A 19406-nucleotide genomic window follows, 5' to 3' on the forward strand; every position below is an offset into this window, starting at 1 on the left:
AGTACTAGTTGTTACTAGTTAAACGGGAATAGTTACTAGTAACTAATAAATAAAGTACTAGTTGTTACTAGTTAAACGGGAATAGTTACTAGTAACTAATAAATAAGTACTAGTTGTTACTAGTTAAACGGGAATAGTTACTAGTAACTAATAAATAAAGCACTAGTTGTTACTAGTTAAACGGGAATAGTTACTAGTAACTAATAAATAAAGTACTAGTTGTTACTAGTTAAACGGGAATAGTTACTAGTAACTAATAAATAAAGCACTAGTTGTTACTAGTTAAACGGGAATAGTTACTAGTAACTAATAAATAAAGCACTAGTTGTTACTAGTTAAACAGGAATAGTTACTAGTAACTAATAAATAAAGTACTAGTTGTTACTAGTTAAACGGGAATAGTTACTAGTAACTAATAAATAAAGCACTAGTTGTTACTAGTTAAACAGGAATAGTTAGAAGTAACTAATAAATAAAGTACTAGTTGTTACTAGTTAAACGGGAATAGTTACTAGTAACTAATAAATAAGTACTAGTAGTTTTATGGAGCGAGTCCGTTTGAAGGACTAATGTGAAACCGGTTTGCAGCAGCCTGTTGTGCAGGCCTACATGAGTCTTCGCGGTCCTCCTGAGCTCTGAGTGGTGCTGTCTCTCCCCTGCCCTCCTATGAAAACTGCCTTCCACTGCATTTCTCCACCAGCGGACTAACCAGGGCCCTCGCAGCCGCTACACGGTGGCCCCGAGCCGGGCTGATTCCCACCACAGACCCGGCAGGTGTGACGGTGGTGGTACACCGGAGGACGGCGGGCAACACATCCCCTCCTCTGGGGGCTGGATTTACGGACTGCTCCGCGGGAAAAGATCGGGATGTGATGAAACCCTAATCAAAGTGCGACACACACACACACACACACACTCAGGAGCCCATGCATATCATAAACGGGCCTGCTTTGCATTGCAACTTTGCGTTTCTTGCCTCTTCTGCAGGGGCTAAAGGCGGATAATCAGACGTGAGGCTGGTGAAATTATTGTCTGGGGGGAGGGTGACGCGCACTTCAACAGCCCCTGCGCTGTCAGACGAGGAAGTGAGGCTTCACACACGCCCATTTCAGCCTGTCGACCCTGCTAAAAAAGCCCAGACCCGTTCATCAGATAACAGCAACAGACTTTATAAACATGCGGTCACCCTCGGATGGACGACACCGGGGATAACCTGCAGGACGACGCCGTATTCAGGGGGTAGGTGAGCGAAGAGCTTTACGCAAAACCTGGATATGACAATTTCCCACAATGTTATTATCGTGAGACTTCTCCACTGTGCAGGCCTGTCTCCATCTTTCTTTTTTTTTTTGATAGTCACATGCATGATCTCCGGCCTAACTGTCACCGAAGTGCAATGTGACTCGTCAGTGTCATCGCCTTCCTGTCAGAATAAAGTCACGCTGACGTGCACGGCTAATAGGCTGCGGGCCAGATGTCAGCATCTGCCCGCTGTGCGCGGAGCGGCACCTGCTTGCGTGGTGATGGTGCGTGAATTTCCTGAGTTCAGGCTGCAGACTGAGCCCCCGTTTAAACCAGAAACCCCCCTTTTGATAAGACTGTCGCCCAGATTGGCACCCATCTGTAGCACGTTGCAACCTAAGTGTGGAGATAACTTACTGTAGTGAGATTAGGAGGGGGGCTCTTGGAGCCTCACTGGGGGCCCTGGGCTCCAAAACTCCTTCTTCTGTTGATTATGACGGGACTAAACCTATAAACATTTAAATTAGCTCATCACCTTATCTTAAAGATTAGGTAAATCATTTGGCGACCATTTGGCTATTAATCATTTTCACTGGTTCCACCATGTGAGGAAATTCTGATTGTTTTCATCTTTCGTGACTGTAGACTTAGGGTTTTAGATTGTTGGTCAGACAAAACTAGATTTCAACTCACGATTCTTTTAATTGTTAATTGATCTCACTGTGAATCACTACACCCCCATTGAGTAATGTCCACTTATTCTTCTTTTTAACTCAAGAGCTCTCAACTGTATAAGGTCTTTTTTAAAAGTTGAACTTGCATCAATATATCGTGTTGACTATTTGACACTTTTGTCAGATGTGTGTGCGTAGATTGAACTTGGGTGTTTTTCAGGTGAAAAAAAAAGCGGGTGTGCGTGGATGTGATTAAGAGAGAAAAATATCGCCTAGTTGCTGCGTCATTTGAGTTTGTCTTCTTTAAACCAAGGCAAAGGTGAAACATTGACAAAATCAACTAATTATTAGGATTGAAGGAGAACTCAGTTGAATGGAGGATCCGGTACAGATACTTTCTAGGAGTATCATCAGAGTAAAATGTGTCAATATCTGTTTTCTAATAAAATATAAATATAGGAACTATATTACTAATTATTGTAATCAGAAATGTTGCTCTGAAGCTCAATTCTGAGGCTGTTCTCTAAAAAGCTTTCTAATAAATATAGCAATTTCTGATCAACCAATTTAAGCCTTAAATAACTACCTTCCAGTTAGTCCCGCCCATGTCCAGATTAAGTCCCGCCCATGTCCAGATTAAGCCCCGCCCATTTCCGTATATGGCTGCAGGCAATTTAATTTGTTAACCAGATATACAGACGGTGTTATTCTCCCTACTGATTACACACTGCAGATCAATCATGTATTTAAATTCCAACTAAAATAGACACTTTTGTGGTCAGCAAGAAAGGACTAGTTCCACCATTGGAGTGGTTACCTGCTTTATGCAAATTTAAACTAATTTGGGATTCAAGTCCTCTAAACATTAAATGGAAAGTATTATAAATGTAGTTTTTTTAAAACTTGAAACTGTGAGCTGGATTGTAATAATGCAGAAATGTATGTGAGTTAGACTAGTTAAAAGAAGATTTTCTTGCATTGATAAAGTAAAATATTTGTTTTAACTCAAAGTATGAAGTTGAAACAAGTTTTAAAAACTTCAATCAACTAAAAAAAGCCACTTTATAAACTTGTGAGTGGAAACAAAGGCAAACTTCAACTTGGAGTTAAACTAACTCGGAAATGTCTTCCTGTGCTGTTGATTGTTTTCCCGATTAATCAACTAATCGTTTGGTCTATAAAATGCAATTTCACTGAGCTGAAAGTGATGTTTTGTCAAGATGTTCAGTTTGAGCACATAAATGACATAACAAAAGAAAATCATCACAGATTTGAGAAGCTGGACTCCGAGAACGTTTGGTACTTTATAAGTGACTAATCGGTTAATCAGTCATCAAATTCAGTCATTGTTTGAGGGACGATTTGTTGCAGCTTTAAAATAAATTATAGTAGTGCAAGAAGACAAAAATACACAATGAAACTATAATATTCAGATCACTGCAGTGACGTCAGGAGCCAAACGTAGCCTGACATCTTTGTAAACTCAGTAATGTGCAGCAGACTCTCAGTTGTGTTTGCAGTGGCGGCTCACAATAACTGCCGCCATGGCTCCAATCCAAAACATGCGGCAACAGTTGATAGTAACGGTGTCGTGTGTCAGTCAGTCTGCAACAGCCGGTGCCTTCACCGCCAGTGTTGTGGTCTAACATTTACCTTCAACATCAGGAGCCGCTCTGATAAATGTTTCAGACAAAGGGCGACTGTCACGTGATAATCATGTGACAGTCAAAACAAACTGCAGGGATTGTTCAACACATTCAACACTTCACCGTCACACTGAAAACACGCGTGGAGAGTTTATCCTGAACAACGTTAAGATAAAAATGTTTGTTTTAGTTACATCTGTCTGGTTTTGGCTGGTGCGGATGTGGAAAAACTCTCCGCCCTCTAAAGTCCCTAAATGTTTTAATTATTTGGCTTTTTGATCGTTAACTGCTCGTTTATTTATTTAAGTTTCCCAACCAACTAACTGGTCTCTTTGTCTCTACTTTCTTGAGAATTAGTGACTCAGATCTTTACAGGACACTTCCGAAGAAATTATCAGGATATTACAGACACATAAAATGCAAAGTTACTGGTTTATTTCCCGCCACACAACTGCTTTTCACGTATACCAGGCTTTATTAATAAAGGTGGTGAAACCAATAGGAATCTTACATTTCTGCCACTTAATACTGATGAGCAACTAATTTTCAAGTCAGTTTTTTTTTTATTGCTTAGGCACAATTTCTGAAACTTATGGTTATTTTTCTTTACACACTAACCACAAAACCTTACACAACAATAAGCTAAACATTATACATCTCTTGCAAAAGCAAACAGGTCTTGCAAAACTCTTCAAAAATTTTGTTTATGCATCAATACAGGACACACAAACAGGACACACGCGAACAAACACCAGCTTTTTCTGTGTGTAGGGAAAAGCAGCTGCAGCTAAAGTATGTAGTAAAGTAAAACACAGATGTGCAAATGTGTGAAGTGTGGATGTGCTTTCTAAACGTACCGCACTATCAATACAAATAAGGGGAAAAGGTTTTTTATTTTTCTCAAAATGTTTTCTTCCCGATTGCTAAAACACAAATACGAAGAATTTGGCCGATTGTGTCAAAACTCAGACACAACACTCGGAAATAAACATCTTACTTCTATGTCAAACTTATGCAATCAAAACCTAATACTTCTTTTGCAAAAGGGCCTTTTTTGATGATATATTGCTCATTTAAATAACAACACACTGATGAACTTCATTCAACACACAGCTGTCTTTTATTTTCTCACACAGGCTCTCAAAAAGCCTTAAATATGTTTTACATTTGCAGAATTAAGGTACAGTAATCAATACTTTTGTAAACTCACAGCAACAACAAAAAAAAACAACCCTGAGAAACATAGTTGTGTAAGAGATGGAAATGGATCACGCCTTCGATTAGAGTCGGCCACATCACCGCATCCACACAAGCGACGTCCTCCCTGTCTTGCGTGTCGTATCCAACCGTGACTCCACCTGAATGTCTGGGCATTTACTATCCAACGCCAAGCCGAAAGGAGTTCCTCAGTCGGATTGAGAACTGGGGAGTAAAGGGGGCAGCTTACCTGAAGTGTCTTAAAGTGTGTGATTTGCATTTTGGGTTTTCCCAATAACTGCAGAAGTTTTAATTCTTATGTGTTGCATAATTGATTGCAAAGTGCAAACCAATTGTTGCCTGTGTGTAAAGCACGGTTGCAAAAGGTAAAGTTTTCATGCTTTGGTCTAAGCATTCACTTTCAGTGTGTTAGCGAGTGGGGAAAAACAAACGTGAACAAAAGTTCAGTAGAAGAAAACAAAAACTTTTGGGCTACTTTGTGCGCTTGGCCATGAGATTTCAGCCACATCACATCCAGTGTTTTAATTATCTAAAAGTGTTTTCACACGTGTCAATGTGGAACGCCAATTGGCAAAATACTGTAGCAAAATAGAGACCAATGTTTAGGTTTTAGTGTTTAAGTGTGTTACTGAGTGTAAACAGAGAACGTGCATTCAGTTTGGCACAATGCATTGGCTTCAAGAATCACCGTTAGTGTTTAAGCACTTAGAGAGTTGCTCTGGTTCTCACCGCCCTGATGAAGGAGAGATAACTGAAGATGATTGGTGAGGTTAAGAGTTACGATTTAAAGATGGCGAGTTACAGATGGCTGTATGTGTGAGATAGGGCTGGACAATAAAACAATAACAGTGATTATCGCAATATTATTTTTTTCAATTACAATATAACAAATGTTCAGTAAATATTCAATGAATGTTTGATTTTATTCACTTAAATCACAGAATTAGGACTTAATTTTGGAAATAAATCTGTGTTTTTTGTTGAAGAAAAAGGACTGAAAAAAGCTTTTACTTAACTTTTCTCATGCATATTTGTTAACAGAGTTTTTATGATAATTGTTTTGAATGTTCTGCCTCTGATTTGTGATGTGATTCACTGTTTGGCCTCAAGTTTTGACCATAAAGAAGAGTTTAAACCACAATTAACAATCAGGTTTCTTCAACTTTGCCTTTATTAAACCCGAAAGAAATTACAATTTGAAACTTATCGTGATAATTATCGATAGACAGATATGCAACTTTTTATCGTGATAACATTCTTGTCCTTATCGTCCAGCCTTAATGTGAGACATGTTATTTCTTCCTTTTTTAGAGGCTCCACGTTGCATAAACTCTGCATAATGCTGCCTACAGACAGACTCTGTAGTCTGTGCACACACAAAGTGATGGAGGGAGTCACAAGGCTACATGCTACGAGGACATGACCTCAGTATCTTCAGTCGTAGCCGTGGCCCTGACGTCGGCCGGTCATAAATCAGCTGGTGTGGGCCGGGCCAACTAACTGGACTCTAATATTGACTATAAGTAAACTGTCTTAAATAGCCCAAGATTACAAATTTGCCTCAAAGGGCTTTATAATCTGTACAGGATAAGACACCCTCCATCCCCAGACCTGCTTCTTGGGGGCAGGAGAAACAAGTTGAAACTGTGAACTTGTTAGCAAACAGCTGCTTCTTTTCACTTCCGGCAGCTACAGAGCAACATGATGGTTCAGACGTTGCATCTCCACTGGCCTAATGATTCGATTCCAATTATCAGGTCAACGATTCGATTGGATTTGATATCTCAATGCGTCGCGATGCATCACCTCAAGGGTGGAAATTTCTAGGCACTAGTAATTTAATGTAACTTCATATAAATATAGCTAACATTGCATAGCATTATTACTGACCTCTGCTGCTGCTGCTGTTAGTATAGAGGCAGATACGTGTTGAACTTCGCACTTTACAACGCTCCAGCCAAGCCACGTTCACTCCACCTTAATATATCTGTCCCTTTTTCTTGTCTTGTCGAGTGTAGTTTTTGTCCTGTAACGTGATTATTGTCATCTTGTATTGAGCACCATGGGCCCTAAGATGAAGCCGTGTTTGTGTCTCCTGATGAATGTGAGTCTCTCTGTTTGCTCTGTGAGGGAAATATCTGGCTCTGTAGCTGCTGGATGCTCCGCCGTGTTCATGTTCGCAGCTTTTTTTTTTTCCACTTTAAACGGCGCTCTGAGGGCGCTGACAGTGAACCAGAACAGTAAAGTTGTAGCTGGATCCTGCATCTTTACTGATTTGACGCTTTAATCATCTCTCCGTCTGTTACAGTGTGCTAAAGTGTTGAAGGATGGACAGGGAGCTGGTTCGACAGAGCCAATCAGATCACGGAGAGGCCACCAATGGAACCAGTCCTCAGACTTCCACCGCCGCGCCCGAGTCCTCCACCCAAACGACCCCCTCCCCTCCTCGGCTCACCCCCAACCCCATGCTCCTGGACTCCCCTGCGCCCACGCTGACGCCCACCACCTCTTCCCCTCCTCCCCCTCTCACCCCTGCTCCCTCCATCTCTGCAGCCCATGGCCCGAAGATGGCGGCGGCAACAGCCGGCGCTCCATCTCCCCACATCCTTATCCCCGCTCCCCCTAAACTCACCCAGACTACAACCCCCACCCTTCGCACGTACTCTCGTCCGATTCTTCCCTCCCCTACGGGCGTCTCCAAAACACCTCCTACCACACAAACCTCCACCTCTTCCTCTCTTCTCTCTCCTCCTCCTCCTTCCTCCTCCTCTTCTTCTTCCTCTCCTGTTGTAGCCAGCACCATCTTGCCCCTCTTCTCTTCTTCTTCTTCTTCTGCAACACACAGCAGCAGCACCACCGTGTCAACCAAGACCACCACCAGCCTGACCAACGGGAACATGAGGCCTGTATCCACGCCGACCTCCACACCAATCACGCCCTTTCACACACCAGCCAGTCCACCTGGCAGACAGGTAACGGATGCACACACACACAAGCTGAATATAACTAGAGGAGACACGCTGATCTCTACACATCACTTTACAGGAATAGTTTGACATCTGGGAAATAAACTGTGTGTTGAATATGAAGCAGACAGTTAGCTTAGCTTAGCATAAAGACTGGAAACAGAGGGTAACAGCTAGCCTGGCTTTCTTAAACGCTAACACACACACCAGCACCCCTAAAACTCACAAATGAACACGTCTCATATCTCATTTGTTTAATCCGTATAAAAAAACAAAAAGGACACACGCTTGTTTTACAGGACGTTAGGTGCTGGACTTTTTCTTTGCCGGGTGCAGCGACTTCCTTTTACACTTCAGTTGTCAAATTATTCCTTTAATTTCATCCCTCCGCGTCCTAAACAACAAAAAACTGTAAGTGTCACTATGTCAAGTGTATGACAGGAAATAAAGTTCCATTATATTTCTATCTTCGTTTCACCTTGAATATTTCTTGTTTAATTGCCCTCGAATTTATTTTTCCTAAACCTAACCAAGCAGTTTTGTTGCCTAAACCGAACCAGATGTGACGTCTGACAACGTTAAGTAATAGTTTTATTTTGAAAATGTATCCGAACGTTGCACATTTATTGTTGCTAACTTGACCACGGCGCCCTACACGTCCAAGAACGATGCTAAAGGGGAACCCAGGGTATTAGAAAGCGTCACCAAGGGATCTTGACCAAGCGTCCATATGTGACGAGTTGAGAGTGAGAATGTGCTTCATTAATTCAATTCAATCTTTATTGTCCCACCGGGGGAAATTTGATTTACAATAGGGTTAAAACAGCATACATGAGACATGAACAAAGACGAGGACAGACATTACCGTGCACAACATCTATTTGTTCGTCTAACGGTAGCCCCAAAACTGTATTAAACTCCGTTACTTGCTTATATTTTGTTATTTTTGCTGCACTAAGTAAAGAATTCAGGGTTTTTCTGAGATTACTTCAGCTCCAACAACACCGTCAGGGAAAGATTCAGTTCCAGTTTTTGTGTCTCTGTAGTTTTTCCTGAGTATTTTGTGCTCTGTGGAAACGTTTCCTCAGAAAGTCAGTTCAACACAAACACCAGATGTTCAGAGCTGCTGCAGTGTAAGCACAGGTGTAATGCACAGTGGTACGTTGAGCTAAGGGACACAACGTGTTAGTCACATCCCAGAGTTTACAAACTTGGCTGGGTTATAACTGAAAAATCACACAGATGTAATTGAAAACATGCATTCAACTGATATTCAGTTCAGGTGATCTAGTCCTGGTAGCGTTCATGCTGGCTGACTGATACACTTCATGGAAATTGGTTTCACCTGTGCGTTTCCTGCTGTGACGAATTAAAATGTCTGCTGTGAAAAACCACCTTTATTTGGAAGCAACAACTTTTCTGTCCCTCTCACTTTTAATAATATTTCCTGTATATTTTGTTCTCTCACTGTCCGGTAGAGCTGCAATGATCGAAAGAAACTAAATCGGCAGCTATTTTGATAATCAATTAATCGCTACAGTCATTTCTTTAAGCAAAAATGTTCTTAAATGTAAGGAATTGCTGCTATTCTTGGTCATTTATGAGAGCGAATGGAGTCTTTGGGTTTGTGGACTGTTGTTTGGACAAAAGGAGCAAATTGAAGACGTCACTTTGTGCACTGGAAAACTTTGATGAGACTAAACGATTAGTCGATTAATCGTGAAAATAATCGGCAGATTAGTCGATAATGAAAATAATGGTTAGTTGCAGCCCTAGAGAGCAGACGAGAGAACATCTGAGTTGATAGAAACGTTGATCGTCTGAGTTGCCTGCAGTTAATTACTGTGAGCTCAAAGCAACAAGGTTAAGGAGCAGCAGCAAGGTGCAGGGAGTGCTTTGCATACTGTTTGGCCCTATGTTTTGCCTCTAAGGCTACGAAAGGCTGACGTGCAGACATTACTTAGGGCTGAAAAAAAAAGATTAGTTTTATTTTAAACAGTCAGAGACTAAAAGGATTTTAAAAAGTGTTAGAGCAACAATGATACAGAGATTTACATTTGTTTTTTGTTATACTGCCATTATTTTGGTCTCCATTTATTTATTTATCTACTGTATCTATAAATCAAACCAAACCCAGGCCCTAGCTGCAGACTAACCAGGTTTAAACTACTGTATATTTTACACACTGCATAGTATCAGTGTGTATTATGAACCTGCGATAGAGAGCTGGTCTCAGTGAGCTGTTGAAAAGCTTTTTGTAGTATCCTAAGTGAGACGGGTTGAGGGGGAGTTTGATCAGAGCAAAGCCAAACCACAGCTCTTCTCTTTAAACTTTAAACTGCACTCAACATCGCAGATGACGTGGAACATTTATTTTCTCTTTAGCGCTCTGTACAGACGCGGTGACAGAAGCTCTGTGCTGGATTCTCTCTGCGGCGAGATCGATGGTTTTCGCTGGGTATCGGATATCAAAAATAAGTCAAGTACCAAAAAACTGGCATTAAATGTCTCGTCAGAGGTTTTATCTTTTTGCTCACTCTACGACCATCACACAGTCCCAGGTTTAAATCATACCCAGCCCTACAAACCTCGCCACCGCGCTCCAAATTCAGATTATGTGGACCTTAATCCTGTTGACCTTTCAAAGTGTGCGCTAATCCAGAAGCTTAAACACATTAAAAGCATCTCAGAGTTTCCAGCGTTCATCTAATGTAAAAATAAGTTCAACATACATTAAAGAGTTCTTATGTATTTAAATTATAAGTGTGTAGGTGACAGTTATGGTTTCCTCTCAGTTTCCGTTCATTGTCTACGTGTCACATCCTAAGCTTAGTTGTTTTTGTGAAGAAAGAAACGTATAGCTGAACGGTGAGCATACATATGTAAATACACACACAAACAAACACAGTGTGTACACGGATTTAAAGACTTTGCTACGTGTGTTTTATCTCTAGTTAAAGAGAGAGGGCCCTTGTGGAAAATAAGAGGTAGAAACGGGTGCTGTACAAGCTTTTTTGTATGTGATTGAAGAGATGCTCCCCTGAAAATATGGATGTTTTGAGCATCAGCAATTCACTTAAAGATGTTGTTTGCAGTGTTTCAGAGCCAGCGGTCTACCCTACACAGTATTTGATACTCAACAAGTGAAACAAGTTATCAGTGAAGTATTCCTTTAAATTGCACCTGTTTCTGACACAGCGAGGTGCAGACCAGAGTGAGCCTCAATGTCATATTATGCTTTTTGCCTTTTTCCCTCTCCTGTATTGAGTTATATATCTCTTTTGTGCATGTAATAACGCGGATCACGGACTGTCTATCGGACATATCTGCATGGATGAAGGCTCGCCACCTTCAACTAAAGCTCTCTAAGACTGAACTCTTGGTCATTCCAGCCAAGCAATCTATCCACCATAACATCAAACTACAAATTGACTCCTCAACCATCACTCCAACTAAGGTGGCGAGAAACTTGGGTGTCATGATTGATGGCCAGCTGTCCTTTTCAGACCATGTTGCTGCTGTCTCTCGGTCGTGCCGCTTTGCTCTATACAACATAAGGAAAATCAGGCCGTACCTCACTCAGTACGCCACCCAGCTTCTGGTACAGGCCATGGTTACCTCTCGCATCGACTATTGCAATGCCCTCCTAGCAGGTCTCCCAGCTTGTGCGGTGAAACCCTGACAAATGGTTCAGAACGCAGCAGCGCGTCTGGTTTTTGATCAGCCCAAAAGAACTCATGTCACTCCATTACTCAGTGACCTCCACTGGCTCCCCGTGGCCTCCAGAATCAAATTCAAGTCACTAATGCTTGCATACAGAGTGACTACTGGGTCTGCACCCATCTACCTAAACTCCATAATATAAACTTACGTTCCTTCTCGGCCGCTACGCTCCTCCAACGAACGCCGCCTGGCTCTGCCGTCCCTTCACACAAAGCAATCCCAGTCCCTGGCTATTCTCATCTGTGACACCACGATGGTGGAACGAGCTACCACACGCCATCAGAGCAGGGTCGTCCCTCTCTAACTTCAAGAAGCTCTTAAAAACTCATCTCTTCCGAGAACACTTATAACTCCTAACCTCTAACATGCACTTCCTGTGCTCTTCTTCTTCTGTCCCCTACAATTATCCTGGGTTGATTGCACTTTTTGTTAACTCTTACTTCTTTCCCTAGGTATCTACCCCATTGATGCGAAATGTGCTATTAGCTCTTGCTAGTATTTATTGCTGCTCTTACTAGTATGTATTGTCAGTTGTACATCTCGGGCTGTATTTGATGCTCTGTTGATGCTTGTATGTTGTTACTGAAATGTAAGTCACTTGGGATAAAAGCGTTTGCCAAATGAGTAAATGTAAATGTAAATGTAATAGGTTTGCAAAGTCCACCTCAAAGGGAGTTCCCATCTCCCACAGAAAACTCTGAACTGCCTGAAAGCAGCTCGTTTGTAGTCCAGCACAAGAAAACAAGTCATAACGCTCGCCAAGCGGCTACTCCGACACGCCCTCAAAAACACCGGTGTAAAAACAGTGAGCTGCAGCACACAGCTCTCCTCTCCCTTCCAAACACCAGCTACCCTCCAGGCAGTCAGTGGACATAAAGTTGTTCCTGTGATGTAGAGACAGAGCTCAGTTAAAACTTTATGGATGAAAGATCCTTTTGTTACAGATTAATAACTCACCACTCTGAAACTCTCGCTCCAGTCCATGTTGCCAAGATGGTCGGCAACATGTACAGCTGAACCGAAGCTGTTTACCGGTTTTGTATTTTAAGTGTTTGAAAAGTCACATGACTGATTGGTGAACTATATGTAAGTAAACCACCCCCGTCACCGCCCTGATGAAGGTAAAGACGGCCGAAAGAAACATGGAGAAGAGTTGTGCGATGTGTATTACTGTGTAACAACTGAAAAAAATGGCGATGTTTGAGTCCTGACAGATTTGTGTCCTGTTTGTCATGAGAAGTGCTATGTAAATAAAAGTGGCTTGCTTTGCCTAGATGCTATCTTAGTTACGTCAAAGGCCAGGGGCGGTGTGACGTTTGCTGTTATATTTATGGGCTGTAAACAACCTGGGAGCTCTGGAAACTAAATGAGTTTTAACTTTTGAAGAAAAAGACCAACTTTAAACGTGTAATGCCACGTTTCTTTTTACAGACAGTTTAACATCATACAGAACTTTTTCAATTGTTTACTCTTTTGGTTTCCACCCTTTATACACAGAGACTACACACACACACACACACACACACACACACACACACACACACACACACCACTGTCCTGCTTTCCTAGGAAATGTAACAAGAAGACGTTCCTGCTCTGAAGCTCTCCTCTCCCCCCTTTTGTTCCAGGTATCACAGACTCATCCTGTGGGCACACCTGGTCTTGTGCGAGCCAATCAGAGCCCGTCCCCTGTCAGGCAGAGGGTATCCCAGCAGACATTGCTCCTAGGGAAAGGTCTCAAAGGGTCTGGACAAGACCAGGTGCTGCTTAGAGCCCAGATGGTAAACACGGATACACACACGAACCCACATTTACATACATTTCTCTGTCTAATCTGGTTTGCTGCTTGCAGCAGCAGCACAAATTACCAGTATTCAAATGAGATAGTAGCAATGGGTGCAAAGGTCAGAGTGGCGATGCATTCAGGTTATGTAGGAAATACAGATGCTTTAGGCTTTCTGCATGAAAACATGTTTCACATCCGCTTTTAAAGCTCGGGGTTTCAGCAGAAGACCAGAAACGTCTGATGAGCATACGTTAGCAGTTGAACATCAATGTATAATAATAATAATAATAATGATGTTATTTAAATGTGCTGTGTCTCAGGATAAACCGCTTGAGATTTACCACATTGAAAATAATTGGTGTAATGATGATCACAGAAGGACAAGACGAAAATACACCTTTTTATGCATAGTTTCTGAAGTGCCTCACAAAAACAGGATTAAAAAGAGGAAATCAAGTTAAACTAGAACAAAGAAATATATTAACATTTTGATGATAGGAGTGTAACAAGAGAGGAATGTCTGTTTTTTTATTTAATCCTGTGAAAACCTGACCAATAAGAAAGCCACTGATTTAATAATCTTATAACTATTCAGTATTCTCATCAGTTTTATTCAATTATGACTTTGCAGCTTTGCACCAAATTACATAATACACCCAGAAATATTGAAGGGACAGTCACCAGGACATAAATGTTGCCACAAATCTCACTCCTTTTTCGACCTTCCCTACATAAAACCTTACAAAAAATATGCGGAAAGCGTGGCCTATAGATCTGTTTTAACTTCAAGTAATGTCAAAACCCCAAAAAAGTCACTGATCGTGGATGCTACTGTAAAAAATAAATGCTAGGTCTGAACAATAAGACGCTTAAGAACAGAGGAAGACGAACTGTTTTTGTTTTCACAGTGTCAGTAAATTGTGCCGAGAAGCTGAGGAAGAGATTAAGAAAGAGGATATGATTCAGAGTTGGTCTCACACACAAACATGCATCTTCAGTGCTTGAATGTGGTTGCGCTGTGCTGTAATCCCTGCTCTCCTCTTCGTGTTTCCTCCTCTGTTTATTCTCTCCCTTTTCTTCCTGCAGCTGATCCTTACGTCTGCCATGCGACCTGCCCTGTCCTCTGCTTCCTCTTCTCCCTCCTCCTCCTCCTCCTCTCCCCCTTCCTCTAACCCTGCCTCCGCTCAGGTGAGCAGCCGAGCAAATCCAGCTTTTTGTGTACGTGCATGAATGAATGAATATCAATCGACTGTTCGCCAACTCCCGCCCCCCTCAGTGACAGTTAACACACGTTTACAACTGAAATTCATGAATAGTTTTTGAAACAATGGGTCCTTGACAGAAGCTCCTTCCCCTTTCCAGAGAGACTGACAACTAACAGACTTTATCAGCCGTAGCTAATTAATCTAACAACCACCATGACTTTGTACAAAACACCGTCCCAAAATGTTAAACCTTTGCTTTCTATTTGCTTTCTGGAGGAGAGTTAGATGAGAAGATTTATACCACTCTCGTCTGCTGAATGTGAAGCTACAGCTCGCAGCCGTTTAGCATAGCTTAGCATAAAGACTGGAAACGGAGGGAAACTGCTAGCATGACTCTAATCAGCGGGCAATAACATGCTCCTCCTTGGCTCTGAGCAGTAACTTCTCTTAGAAAATGTTCCTACGGTATTCATGTTGTACAACCTTACAGTACCACGTAAGCTAAACGCAGTCTCTGTTTGGGGGGAGGGGTCCAGCGAACAGTCACTTCTCGAACACCTTGAATCGGAGCCCGAGAGTAAAAGATGTGTGTGAGATCTAACTGAACATCTTTCTTTCTGTCTCCCTTCTCCTTTCCAGCTCCAGAGTCTCACCCTGAGGCCCCCTCTCCCCGGGGCCCTCACCATCCCGCCCTCCTTGCGCCTTAAACCCCCCTCCTCAGCCCCGCCTCCCCTCTCTCGCCCTCACGCCCCCCTCTTCCCCCCTCTCAGGCCGCGACCGCAGCCCAGCACCACGGCAACGGAGAGCCCGACCACGCCCAACCGCCACCTCTCCGTCCCGCCTCCAAGTAAGTCCCTGAAGGTTAACCAACACTGGGTGTGATATCACTGTGGGCGTCTCAGTGTTTAATTTAGGTTTTATATTGACATTGGGTGAACCGCTGAAATCTAACCAGGCTGGGAAAGTTGCAGGTTTGCTTTTAGAAATTGGGAATAATACATTTATTTTTTTAAATAGAAAACTGTTTAGAGTCACTCAGTCAAAGTTAAATGGTAAAACTTTCTGCAAAGTGAGGGAGACGTGTCCCTACGCTCTCGTAGACAGGAACCGGTTATTAAAAGGTAGACACATTTACGGCTCCTACAAACATACATGAGCTTCAGTTTTATTGATTCAGAAGATAGACGTGAAAAGCTTTGGCCTGTGAGGTCTTCCTCGAGTAACCCGATCCACTAGCGCTCTATAAATACAGATATTCACCTGGGTATTTGTGTTGTGCTACGAGCCGAGCGATAATTAGTTTGTCAGTTTGTGCAGCAATTATCCATAGTCTTAGTGAGTCACACAAAACCCCACTGTGAAACGGTATTCTTTAGGTAACAGATGAACACAGTAAGGGTTCACCAAACGTTTTAAACCTGGTCGGTGTCTAAAAGGGGTTATTGGATGACTAAGAGAAGAAAAAACAGAAACATGTATTTCTGAAAAACAAAATTGCTTAATTTTAGACTTTTTTTCCCTTGTTGTTGTTTTATTTCTAGTAAAATAACTGGACAATTTTCCCTTTCAGGCAAATTACGATAACACAATCATAGAAGCTCTTAGTTGAGCAGGTCTCAACCTGTTGACAAGTTAAATGTAGCTGTGTTTTAAACCACTGGTTTTATATCATTGGAAATAGAATATCTTGAAGGTTTCGGACCGACAAAACATTTAAAAACACTACTTTGACATTGCAAAGACTAAAACAATCAACTGATAATTAAAAATTGAATTGTAAGTAATTCCGTCTCTTGCCCCTGAACTGTGGTTGTACTGAGCTCCCACTGAAACTTAAAAGGTTAAAGAAATGAACAAGACATCTAAATATTATTTTTATTTTGTACTATTTAAAGCCTTGTTGATGAAATTATTATAGTGTTGAACTGGATACATGCACTCTTGGTTTTGATGTTTTAATTGAATTTCTTGACATTAAGAAAATTATAGAATATCGCCAACCTTGTACTTTAAATACACGTGCTGTTGTGTTTCAGTACTCAGGGGATGTACTTAGAGTCAGACTAATATGTCAGTATGGTTGAAAGTAATTGCTCATTACAGATGGATCCGTATTAGCACACACATATGTTGGCAGATAAGTGACAATAAGTGTGTGGAAATGTCAAAAGCATGTGGGAGGTTTTTTTGGTTTTGTCAAACCCCTTTAGCGTCGTTTTTGTACGTGTAGGGCTCCGTGGTCAAGTTAGCAAGAATAACAATGCAACGCCCAGGTACACCTTCAAAATAAAACAAAGTTGTAAAATGTTATGAAACATTGCACTTTGGTTATGGTTATGCACAGAAACTAATTGGGTAGGTTTAGGAAAAGATCAGAGTTTGGCTTAAAATAACTACGTTACTCACGTTATTTAAGTAACGTAAGGTAAATAACGTAACAAAAGGAATCAGTAGCCGTGTTTCCATCAGCGTTTTATTAGGGTTAGAAAAGGTTGATGGAAACGGCAAACTTTGAAAAACACAAAAAAGTTTTTACGCTCACTTGAGGTGTTTTTTTGTCGAAAAAGAGTAAATGTGCTAAACTGCTTTTCCGAACAAGTTCTGACGTAGCGAATTTGTAACTCTCGTCTGATCAGCTGTCTTGCTGGATATTCCCATAACGCACAGAGACATTGCAGTTTGCTTGCTTGAAACACATTCCTGAGATTTTCTAAGACGGTCAGTGGTCCTCAGGTCCATGTGACTGGTCTTGTTTCTGGTTTCAGACGTCTTGTTTATTACAGTCATGTGTAACATCAACTACTGACGGAGCTACGCTCGCCGTAGGCCTGGTTTATTCGCTTCAAACCAGCTTCTGGAATCGCACGTATTTCACATTTACTTTTTGTTTCTTTTTTGCGACATTTCAAAAATACGCTTAAAATTCGCATGACGTTTAGACGGAAACGTGGCACCGGTCTCCCGGGTGAAGGCCTGGTTTTTGGCCAACCTGTCCACCACGGCCGCCTCTTTACTCTGACTTTTTGGTACTTTTAGCATTGAAGAATGGCACCAAAGGGGTTTCCCCCCCAATGATTAGAAAGGATGTCATGTGCGTTGGTACCAAACGCTGAAAGACGTGACAAAGCGTAGCTATTTGACGCTCTGGGAATGGAAACGGTCTGACGAGTTATGTATATACGAACCAGACTTTTAAACTCTCAAATATCAATGTGAGCCTCAAAAACTAAAATCTGAGGTTCAGTATCTTGTTCACCTCAGCAGGAGGACAGACTAACTTATGGATTTAGTTTCCTAAATCAGACAAACAGCTGATCCTGGGATTCAAACCAGCAGCTGGTTTCTGCTCATAAACGTTTGCTGCTTGAATCCCGAGTTTCTTCACATTTAATTGTTTTCTCCTTCTTCCTCTCCCCCTCGCAGCTCTTTACTCTCCAGTTCGAGCCGTCCCTCTGAGACCCAGACTTCACTCTCCAAACGGTCACAGAGCGGCGTCGCCAAGGCAAACCTCAACCCTCCAACCAATCGCTGCTGCCCCCGCCGGTCACGCTTCTCCCGTCAGCAGGCCGCCGGCTGGACTAAAGAGCTGTCCGTTAACTCAAACTATGCTCGGGACCGGCCAATCCCAGCACAGCTCCTTATCTGTGACCAACCCCCTGTCTGTTTCTTCCCACTTCGAGCGCTCGCCTTCTGCGGCGAGGCAGCTGCAAATCATCGCCCTCTCTTCGGGCCGCCAGCCGCAACCTGGCACCTTCACCCACACTGTGCAGTCAGCGCCTCCAGCTGTAGAGCCGCCTGAGCTGTCCAGCCAATCAAAGAGGACTTTGAGCAGCGAGGAAGCGCTTCCTATTCCTCTAAACCCCTCAACGCCAAAAACAACCTCTCCCATGCCCTCGCCTCCGTCTCTCCTGAGTCCAGCATCCCCTCCGAGTCAGGCTGGTGCTCAAACACAGACTCTGACACAGAAAGGAAAGGCGAAGGAGAGCGAGGAGCAGCGAGAGAGGGGACGAGGGCTAAGACAAGCGATCAGAGATGAGGGGAGTGTTAGTAAAGACCTGAAGGTGGAGAGAGATGACCAAAGAGAGAAGGTGAAGGAGGAGAAACGGCGGCTTTCAACTGAGAAGGACGTGAGCCTCGTCAGTCAGAAGGAACAGGAAGTTGAAACCGGGAGAGAGGAAGAACAAATGGAAGTGACGGAGGAAGGTCAGAGCGACAGAGAGAGGGCGGAAAGAGGCGAGGAGAAAAAGATAGCGGAGGAGGAAGAGGAAGGCGAGACCGCTATGGACCAGTCTGAGAACCTGACCAGTCAGATTCTCCATCAGTACCAGAACACAGATCCTATCCCAAAGTGTGATACCGTTAAAGACTCCAGCGTGGAAGCAAAACCCGTCCCGGGTCTCATTTCAGCTCCAGTTCCAGTGCAAACCCCAGCGTCTGTCCCAGCACCAGCTCCAGCTCCAGTCCCAGAGGTCTCCCTCCAAAGTCAGAGGCTACCAGAGTCTCATCGGGACCTCCAGCCTGTCAGCCAGGAGGACTTCTGTGAGAACATGTCGACACACTCTGACAACCAGTCAGGTACCTTCAACCACACACCTGTAGACCCGACTCACGTGCACGTTTGACCCACACGTTCAAGACATCAGTATGGTGTAGGAGAGAGGAGGACGTTGGAGCCCAGTTGTGGTATCAGTACTGTTTAGGGCTGTAAGGATTTATATCGTCCAATCAGAATTGTCCGAAAAGACCAGTCTTAAGACCCCTTTTTGATGGTCTCGGTCTCGAACATCCAGGACTCGAGGACCATAACTTTGGGAATAAAAATAAATTGCTTTTGCATTGTCTGATTTATTTGTCAACATCCAAACTTTTATTGGACGTAAAACTTCAAATGCCACCGATAATAAATGCCCCCCCCCCCCCCCCCCCCCCCCCCCCCCCCCAACGCC

The 19406-nt window shown here is 42.7% G+C and overlaps 1 protein-coding gene and 1 long non-coding RNA gene across 4 annotated transcripts in view; one reads left to right on the plus strand and one right to left on the minus strand.

The window, feature by feature from the left end:
- The first annotated feature begins 690 nt into the window (after window positions 1–690).
- Window positions 691–19406, plus strand: part of LOC123967862 (polyhomeotic-like protein 3) — a 27208-nt gene continuing 8492 nt past the window's right edge. Inside the window, exons 1-7 of one of the 3 annotated variants that reach the window (XM_046044205.1) lie at window positions 691–889; window positions 988–1239; window positions 7089–7752; window positions 13098–13250; window positions 14342–14443; window positions 15100–15307; window positions 17884–19035. In XM_046044205.1, coding sequence (XP_045900161.1) covers window positions 7108–7752; window positions 13098–13250; window positions 14342–14443; window positions 15100–15307; window positions 17884–19035 — 2260 coding nt within the window. In that variant the 5' untranslated portion in view covers window positions 691–889; window positions 988–1239; window positions 7089–7107. Of the gene's footprint in view, window positions 890–987; window positions 1244–7088; window positions 7753–13097; window positions 13251–14341; window positions 14444–15099; window positions 15308–17883; window positions 19036–19406 lie in introns of all 3 variants that reach the window. The other 2 variants (XM_046044197.1, XM_046044186.1) reach the window with 2 other exon arrangements.
- The window catches only part of LOC123967893, a 20095-nt gene continuing 5334 nt past the window's right edge, over window positions 4646–19406 (minus strand). The window contains exon 4 of the long non-coding RNA XR_006824366.1: window positions 4646–4984. This is a non-coding gene — a long non-coding RNA (uncharacterized LOC123967893). The remainder of the gene's footprint in view (window positions 4985–19406) is intronic.

This window comes from Micropterus dolomieu, linkage group LG01, assembly GCF_021292245.1.
Source record: "Micropterus dolomieu isolate WLL.071019.BEF.003 ecotype Adirondacks linkage group LG01, ASM2129224v1, whole genome shotgun sequence".
In the NCBI taxonomy this organism is placed as follows: Eukaryota; Metazoa; Chordata; class Actinopteri; order Centrarchiformes; family Centrarchidae; genus Micropterus; species Micropterus dolomieu.